At 35.7% G+C, this 10095-nt stretch overlaps 1 protein-coding gene across 1 annotated transcript; it reads left to right on the top strand.

Annotated features, from left to right (window-relative positions):
• The first annotated feature begins 589 nt into the window (after positions 1–589).
• Positions 590–1696, top strand: LOC106977792 (putative olfactory receptor 56B2). Its single transcript, XM_015075348.3, has one exon. The coding sequence runs from the start codon at positions 737–739 to the stop codon at positions 1694–1696; it is 960 nt and encodes a 319-aa protein (XP_014930834.2). The 5' UTR covers positions 590–736.
• The last annotated feature ends 8399 nt before the right edge of the window (positions 1697–10095 follow it).

Genomic DNA, 10095 nt, shown 5'->3' with positions numbered 1-10095 from the left:
TTTCACAAATTTTTGAGTACTTGAACTTTTAAAAAAGGATAATTCTTATATTCTTTCACTTAATCTGTTACCAAAAGGTTTCTCTGCATAAAAACCTCTACTCTGAATCTATACCTTTGGTTCCTAAAAAAACCAACTCTGTCAAAATAAAGCTTAAGAGGCCAGGCTGTGTTACCAGATTGCTTTCATCTTGTCAGTCTCCATAACTTATAAGATGGAAGGTAATGACCAAGGTTCTGGTAACTCCAATGTCCTTATTCTTCAATTGTAAGAAGGTGGAAATAATGTGACCTGCCTTATGGAGATTTTGTGATGATTAACAGAGTTAAACATGGAATGTGCTGTCATGGTTCGTGTCATTAGAAATGTCCGATTGGGGCGCCTGGGTGGCTCAGTCGGTTAAGCGTCCGACTTCAGCTCAGGTCACGATCTCACGGTCCGTGAGTCCAAGCCCCTGGTCAGGCTCTGGGCTGATGGCTTAGAGCCTGGAGCCTGCTTCCGATTCTGTGCCTCCCTCTCTCTCTGCCCCTCCCCCGTTCATGTTCTGTCTCTCTCTGTCTCAAAAATAAATAAAACGTTAAAAAAAAAAGAAATGTCCGATAAATGTTAGTGGCAGGATCAGAATAATGAAGACTCCTGCATTTCAAAAACATGAAGGTGGGTAACATCTTTTAAAATACTGTCAGAGAGAATACTAAGAATTGTAACTTTGTATATGCTTTTCCCTTAGTGAAGGATGTTCCAGGATCTCACACATTCCAACATCTCTAAGTTCCAAGTCTCTGAGTTCATTCTGATGGGATTCCCAGGCATTCACACCTGGCAGCACTGGCTCTCCCTGCCCCTGGCTCTGCTCTACCTCTTAGCTCTCACTGCCAATATCCTTATCCTGATCATCATCAATCAGGAGGCCACACTGCACCAACCTATGTACCATTTCCTGGGGATCCTGGCTGTGGTAGACATGGGACTGGCTACCACCATCATGCCCAAGATTTTGGCCATCTTATGGTTCAGTGCCAAGGCCATCAGTCTCCCTGAGTGTTTTGCTCAGATGTATGTCATACATTGTTTTGTGGTTATGGAGTCGGGTATCTTTGTCTGCATGGCTATAGATAGATATGTAGCCATTTGCAAACCACTACGCTATCCAGCAATAGTTACTGATTCTTTTGTGGTCAAGGCAACTGTATTCATGGCACTTAGAAACAGCCTGGCTACCATCCCAGTGCCTGTGTTGGCTGCTCAGAGACACTACTGCTCACAGAACCAAATTGAGCACTGCCTGTGCTCTAATCTTGGAGTCACCAGCTTATCCTGTGATGACAGGACAATTAACAGCATCTACCAGCTATTTCTGGCATGGACACTGATGGGGAGTGACCTGGCTTTGATTTTTTTATCGTATGTTTTGATACTTCACTCAGTGCTGAAACTGAACTCAGCAGAAGCTGCTTCCAAAGCCCTAAGTACCTGTACTTCCCACCTCATGCTCATTTTGTTCTTTTACACAGTCATTGTTGTCATTTCTATCACCCATAGTACAGCAATCACGCTTCCCCTTGTTCCAGTTCTCCTCAATGTACTACACAATGTCATTCCTCCTGCCCTCAACCCCATGGTGTATGCACTCAAGAATAAGGAACTCAGGCATGGCTTATATAAGGCTCTTAAGTTGAACATCAAAAGCAACTAACATGGAGAAGGGGCTCACTTAGGTAATTTCCCAAATATTTATCCTTATGTTTTTCCAATCATTATGCATGACAGAAGTACTATGGAAAAAGGGAACTGTGGCAGTTTTTCAGTTAATGTAACAAATTAGTGGTAAAAATGAACTTAAAAAACAACCGGGTGACAATTAGTTTTGAAATGTTTGGCTTTCAAGCAAACATCTTACTGGAAAAGGGGACCATTCCGATTCTTACATTCCCAGGGATTCTAGGGAAAGACAAGTGAAATATACTACTTGACCTTCCTCAGACCTCTCTGAGGAGCTTTTCTTTGCATATTTCACACTCTTTTTTTCTTGTTTAAGAATGTCTTTCTCCAGCGGTGTGCCTGGGTGGCTTAGTCAGTTAAATATCCCTTGATTTTGGTTGGGGTCATGATCTCAGGGTTCATTTAATGGTTTGTCTCATAGTTCAGGAGTTCAAGCCCCAAGTTGGAATCCCTGCTTGTGATTCTCTCTCTCTCTGTCTCTCTCTGTCTCTCCCTGCTCCTCCCTGTTCGTTCTCTATAAAAATAAATAAATAAACTTAAAAAAATGTCTTTCTCCATTTCTCAATTCACAAGGAAGAAAATACTGATTGTCCAAATTAATCATATTTATTTGTTCAATACATTTCAGTATCAATTGGAATATTTTTTCCCATTACAAATGTCCAGGGAAGCATTCTGATTGTCCATATTTATTTTGGGAAATCCTTTCTGAAATAATTAACCATTATCCAAGATCCATACCCTTCATGCATCACTCAGTTAGAAACTAAATAATGTCCTTGGATACCAAAGTAACAAGAAATAAAAATCATGAGGGGTGCCTGGGTGGCTCAGTCGGTTGAGTGCCCAACTTTGCTCAGGTCATGATCTCACAGTTTGTGGGTTCGAGCCCCACATCGAGCTCTGTGCTGACAGCTCAGAGCCTGGAGTCTGCTTTGGGTTCTGTGTCTCCCTCTCTCTGCCCCTCACCTGCTCACGTTCTGTCTCTCAAAAATAAATAAACATTAAGAAACAATTTAAAAAAAGAAATAAAAATCATGAGAATAATACACTGTTAATGGATTATTAAAATACTGCAATCTAAGTGTCTAGAAAATAACTTTATACGAATATCAACACTAACAGAGGTCTTTGTAACTTGGCAAGACTTTAACAACTGTATATAATTAAAGCATCTTCATATTTTCCTATTTTGAATTCAGGGCATCTAGAATTGCTACACTACTTTGGGGTTTGTGGATTCGTAACATGATTTTCATGGGTTCCATGTTGATAAATTGTTGAAAGACCAGTTTCCAGAATGAGGAGGGATGTTACAGGGGACAGTAGGCACTGAAGACGCAAAATGAAAAAAAACATTTAATGTAATTTACATTGAGGTGTAGATACACTCTCATAATTTCACTGCTTATAAAATGTATAGCAAACATTATGAATGAAAAAGTATCAGGACTGTTTCTAATATTGCCGATGCCATGGTTACACTACCCTTAAAAATTTTTCTCAATGATCATAACCAAAAGACCATGGTCATGTTTGAGATAATTTTTTTTTGTTTTTAAGCCTTTTATTCTTCTATACCAGGCTACTCACTTTTTTTTTTCAGGGGGGCTTCATCCACTTAAAGCCATCCTGTTATTCAGTCCAATCTTATTTGGGGATCTCTCTAAGTCATCTTAGAGGCAACTGAAATCTGTTTTTTCACTTGCTGTTTATTGTTTATATATTTACCTCACCACCCATTTAACTGTTGAATTGACATAGATTGCAAAAATGCTGGTGATAAAATAGGAAAAAGATAGGAATTTGTGGAAATATGGCATAAGCAAAATATGAATAAGAAAATACAATCTAATTACAAAATTCACAAACAGAAATTTATAGTTATGCTTTCACCCAAATGTGAAATTTAAGAAATTTAAGAAATGAGACAGATTAACAATGGGGGAAAAAAGAGAGAAGTAAACCATAAAACAGACTCTTAGCTGTGGAGAACAAACTGAGGGTTGCTGGAGGGGAAAAGGGTGGTGGGTTTAATGGGTGAAGGGTATTAAGGAGGCACTTGTAAGGAGCACTTTGTGTTATATGTAAGTGATGAGTCACTAAATTCTACTTCTGAAACTCATACTACACTATATGTTAGATAACTGGAATTTAAATAAAAACTCAAAACTATAAAATCAAAAGAAAAAGAAAGAAATTTATATCATGTTGCTTAAAAATTGCTACAATTGGGATTTAAATTTTCCTTCATTCATTTTGGCTACAAAAAGAAAGTTCTAAATTATAAGTTTCACAAAAGCTTAATCAAAACAAGTTGTTCTGGATGGGCTCAACATTCCTGATATTGAGATGGGAGAGGTGATATTTTGCATGAGTTCTAATCAATATAAGCACTTTTGTAACTTATGGAACTCCCAATAGCATCTCTATAACAAAAATAATGGATTTTTCCTGTTTGTTGTTTCATATAGTGTACCTCACAGGACTAAGGAAATAACAAGAAAAGAAGTTTCAGTAAATGCAATTTCATAAGGGCACAATGTTGACCTCACTGAAATCCTGGTATAAAGTTCTCTCGTATTCTTTTTCATTTAAGTGTTAAATTGTGGATATATAAATGAATATAAGAAATCAGATGTCCTTCAGTCAATCCTTTGTTAATATCACAAATATTGACTTTAAAATGTATTGAAAGTCACTAATACTAGCAGGAATTAGGGGTAATCTGTTAGTGTAATCTGTTAATTAAGGGATATTTAATGATTTTTGTTAATCAACTAGTTAAATGATATGCACAGGCTTGTCCTAGATCAAGTCAAAAGATCTTTCATTTGATTATCTAAGAACCTTCTTAATTTTCACAACACAGCAGTTCATATTATAGCACATGTGCCAGTTGTACAACTGTCTGGACCTCTGGACCAAACATTCCATGAAAAGATTAATGACTTATTCATCTCTGTATCAATAGCATTTAATATAATGTAAGATGTACACTGTAAGTTATAAATGAATACTTTTGACTGAGCAAGTACATTTTCTTCACTTTAAATTTAACAGCCAATGACTTATAATTTATATCACAATTAGCATAATACCCAGCTCATCGTGATGTGTTAGATTTCAGCTGCTCCAGAAGATATTAGTAGTATGGAAGAACTTTGAGAGTTGTAGGACTATACCTAAGAGATTCACTGAACCTCATGGAGCCACCTGGAGAAGTTTCAGGTCTGTCTACCTCTATATCCTGTCTAACACACATGGAGCTGTAGAATTGTGTCTAACTTCAGCAAGAGAGATAGACTGCAAATGTAAAGTTCAGCATGATGTACATCCAAACGATAAGTTACTATTAGCAATGTAGTATGTTTTAGCTTGCTAGGAACCTTAGGGTAGTGAATACCAAAACAAAAATGTCTGTTTGTACACTGGAACCCTTGATACAGGATAAGGAAATAATGTAAATGTTGCTCAGTAAGGAGTGCCCGTGTGGCTCAGGCAGTTAAGCCTTGGATTCTTGATTTCAAAATAAATAAAGTTTTTAAAAAATGTCACTCAGTAAAATAAATTTCTGAAGCTTAAAAATAATGTATATCTGATATGATATAGCTCATTTTCTATCGAAGTGTAAAATAAAACATACCTTATTCTCTTCAGTCAAGTATTTTTTTCATTAATATTTATTTGGTTTGTGTTCCTGTTAAAGGTTTGGGTTCATTAATTAGCAAAAATCTGGGGGTAAGAAGGTCTCCTTCTTTTAAATTATTTATTTACTTTGAAAGAAAGAGAGAAAGAGAGAGAGAGAGAACACGAGCAGGAGAGAAAGAGGGAGAGAGAGAGAATCCCACACAGGCTCAATGCTGCCAGTGTGAGCCTGACATGGGGCTCAATCTCACTAGCATGAGATCAGAACCTGAGCCACTATTAAGAGTTGGTTGCTTAACCGACTGAGCCACCCAGGCACCCCAAGCAGGTCTCTTACTTTCACAAGATAGAGATAAAAACTCTCATCTGCACTGACTAGAAACTGAGACATGTCTTTAAAATGACCTTCAAAACCTGTGTAAATATCTTTACATGACTCTCTCCACATCTAGATTTGAACTTTGCCTTGAAAAAGACTGTAAAATTTTTATAGTTGCAAAGTTAGCACATGGTACAATGTCAAGCACCTTCTCAATATATGTTTTTGATTAATATAATAAGCTTTCACTATAAATGCATGTCAACATTACTGTATTACCTAGCCCATTGTTGCCATCAGCTAAAAATTTGAGATGCAAATATTAAATTAACTAAAAAAACCCAAATGTTGCTACCTTATTTTTAAAGTAATATTTTAATTGAGGTATAACAAAGACACAGATAAGAACAATTCATGACTACAAAGCTTGGTGAATTAGCATGAAGAGAACACAAGCCAGGTCAAGAAATGTATTTTCTCAGCATCTGAATTGCTCCACTCATGCCCCTTCCAAGTCAATAACCTGAAAATAACCACTCTTTTGACTTTTATCTACATTGATTAGTTTGGGCCTGTTCTTGTGCTTTATGCAAATGCCACCTCATTATTAACTAGGCAATTTATATATAAATACTTTTTAGTTCTTATACTGCAATGAGAGCTGTTATCCATAGTTCCTAAAATTACTATATGACTCATATACTTCGTGGTTCAACCTTTTCTATAATTTCCTTAGCAGCAACTTAGAGAAAATTAAATGACTGAATCAATATTTCCTTTTTCTCCTTCAGAGCCAGTAGTAGTTTAAGATGAAGATGTATAGTACACCAGTTAAAAACTTTGTCTCTGGTATCAGAACAGATCATCTTCCAAACACTAACTCGGCCCCCTATTATCTGTATGAAATCTGAATTTCATTCCTAAAATGTGGATGATAATATGCCCTTTTATTCAACCTGTTAGTATTAGTTCATATTATAAATATATAAAATAAATAATGAGTATCTCTCTTTAGGGAAGTGGCTTCTCACATTTATAGTCTGTTTTAGAAGAGACACTATCCCATGGTGAGTTCTCCCAGAAGCAGATGTAAGGTAAAAATTTGACTTAAAGGTTTTATTTGGTAGACGATACTGAGAAACATTGATGACAGGGAACATAAGACAAGAAAGACAACAAAATCTGTACAAGGTGTGTAAATAAGCAGGTTACTGACTATAAGTACATGGGCTCAGAACATCTGGGGTTTTTTTAAAGATAATGTTATGGGACATGTATCAGCATTCTCCCACCATGAGATGAGAACACCTGAGGACTTGTACTCCAAATTCAACTCCAACTCATGGGTCTTAGGTAACTTAATCCCTGGTCACTTCTGGATTTGACTGTTTGCTAGCTAGTGGTAGTTTTCAAGCAGAGTCATCACTTTCAATATGACACTATAGGTAACTGAGGGCCAGAGGATATGGGAGGGGTGCCAAAGCATCTAGTATACTCTACCACCCACAAGATCCAGACCCAGTGGTGTCTGACATTAACTCTAGCTTTTCATGGTCTTTCAAGTTAGCAGCCAGTCACAATTTCTATAATAATAAAAAAAGACAACTTGCAACCGGAAGGTTAATGAGACAATATACAAACCCACTGCTGTAGATGATACTGAAGCAATGATAACCATCATCTCCTAGCTACTTCCTATTATAGATTCTCCTCTCCCATGGTTAGAACTTCTGCTAGCTTATGTTTTATGCCAAAGCAAATTTATACATTTTTATCCCTGAAGGGACCAAACCCTTAGGTTCTATGCCCTTTCCAGTATTATTCTTTGCCCTTTCCACTATATTTGCCTATTGATAATCACCAAACATTGGAAGCACCTAGAGTCTGCATTGAACTCCAAACATGCCCATCTGGACCAAGTATTTCTGCCACTAGAGCTACTGCTTTCTCTACTTCCTGGTCGATAGGCAGGGCCATCCACAAATATTCATGTAGCAGCCATAGTTTTAGGCACTGTGTGCCAGGTAGAAAAGATCCCTTATCCTTGGAAATTAGAACCTACTACCAATAGAGACTAAATTGAGAGGGGAAAAAAAACAGGAGTGATAACAATAACGACTTCTATTTCTACCCATTGGCTTATGAATGTTGTGGTTTAATTACCAAAGACAGAAGACCATGTAATGTACTTCAGACATCTACCACATACGCCTCAACTCCATAGAATGTCATGCTTGAGTTAGTGTCTTAGCTGCATTTTCTAAGACATGTTAAAAGAAAAAAAGTCTATTTTTAAAACCATTCTACTGAAATGTCTCACAATTTCAAATGGTTTGCAGACTGTTGCTGAAAGTATTAAATCCAACTTAGTTAGACCACAACAACCTTAACCAAATGTCAATGCTAACATCATCAAAGTGGAATAAAATGACAACATATGCCCTTGGAATAAAATGACAACTACACACCAATGCACTGACAAGACCAAAATATGTAAATATATTCCAAGAATGCATAATCTGAATCTAATCATGAGGAATACTCTTATCTAGGATACAAGCTGTTCTATTAAAAAAAATTTTAATGTCAACTTTATAAAATTCAAAGAAATTCAGTAGAAGTATTTCAGTTTTAAAAAGACCAAAGATAATAGTTAAGTACAATTTATAACTTGGATTGGGGAACAAGAAGTTACTACATGGAACATTATAGGGAAAATTGAATTGCTTTATATATTAACTATACATCAGTTAAAAATGTTATCTCTAAATTTGACAACTGCACTAAACAGAGATATAGAAACAGGGAAAAAGAGAGAGAGAGAGAGAGAGAGAGAGAGAAACAGAGAGAAGGAATTTGCAATGACTACATTTAACAAATACAAACTTTAATAAATTAGAAAACTCAATAGGAAAATTGCAAACGATTTAGATAGTTCAAAACGAGAACATCTAAATGGGAAATATTCAAATGAAATGTTTGGCAGCAGTCCTGAGTGAAACGCAAATTAAAAAACCACAGTGATTATACAACTCAAAACCAAAAAAAAATCCAACTTAAAAATGGGCAGAAGACATGAACAGACGTTTGTTCAAAAAAGACATACAGATGGCCAAGAGACACATGAAAAGATGATCAAAATCACTAATCATCAAGGAAATGCAAATCAAAACCACAATGAGATATCACCTTACAATGAGATATCAACCATTTAACAATGGCTAAAATAAAAAATACAAGAAACAACAAGTGTTGGCAAGGATGTGGAGAAAAAGGAACTTTCTTACACTGTTGGTGGGAATGCAAACTGGTACAGCCACTCTGGAAAACAGTATGTAGTTTCCTCAGAAAGTTAAAAATAAAACTACTCTACAATCCAGCAATTACAATACTGGGCATTTACCCAAAGGATAAAAAGTACTAATCCAAAGGGATACACTCACCCTGATGTTTATAGCAGCATTATCTACCATAGCCAAATTATGGAAAGAGCACAAATATCCACTGAATGATGAATGGATTAAGAAGATATGGTATGTATGTATGTATGTGTGTGTGTGTGTGTGTGTGTGTGTGTCTGTGTGTTTGTGTGTGTGTATATATATATATATATATATATATATATATATATATATATAATGGAATATATTCCATAATATTACTAGAGAGTATTATGCTAAGTGAAATAAGTCAGTCAGAGAAAGGCAAATATATGATTTCATTCATATGTGGAATTTAAGAAACATACAAGTAAAATAAGGAGGAAGAACGAGAGGCGAACTAAGAAACAAACTCTTAAGTATAGAGAACAAACAGATGATTACTGAAGGAGAGGTGAGCAGGGGAATGGATTAAATTGGTGATGGGTAGTAAGGAGGGTACTCATTATGAGCAATGAGTGTTGTATACAACTGATGAACCATGAAATTCTACACCTGAAAATAATATTGTAATGCATGTAAATAAATAGATAAATAAACAAATAAACAAATAATACAACATTCAATTGGTCAAAAAAAAGAGAGTATATCTTATGTTATTAGTATTAAACAAATATTTAAAAATACAAGGAAGTCTATGATGCTGAAGTCAAAATTGTAGTTATCTTTGGTGACCATATGGAAACCACTACATACGGAAATGTCCTATAATTGGGTCTGCCAGTAAGATAAGTATACTTAATATTTGTGCACTGTACTCTACATAAGTTGTATTTCAATTTAAAGAAGAGATATAATAACAATGACCTCATGAGAATGGTTGACAGAGCTGAATTTACTCATATGTATTAGATCAGTGATTCTTAAAATCATTGGTCTTACTATCCAATTTACACTATTAAACTTTACTGAAACTCTAAAGAGCTTTTGTTTGTGTGGTTCATATCTATAAATGTATGTTGAAAA

This window comes from Acinonyx jubatus, chromosome D1, assembly GCF_027475565.1.
Source record: "Acinonyx jubatus isolate Ajub_Pintada_27869175 chromosome D1, VMU_Ajub_asm_v1.0, whole genome shotgun sequence".
Classification (NCBI taxonomy): domain Eukaryota; kingdom Metazoa; phylum Chordata; class Mammalia; order Carnivora; family Felidae; genus Acinonyx; species Acinonyx jubatus.
The sequence above is the reverse complement of the archived record's forward strand: the minus strand, read 5'-3'. Positions and strand labels throughout refer to the sequence as shown.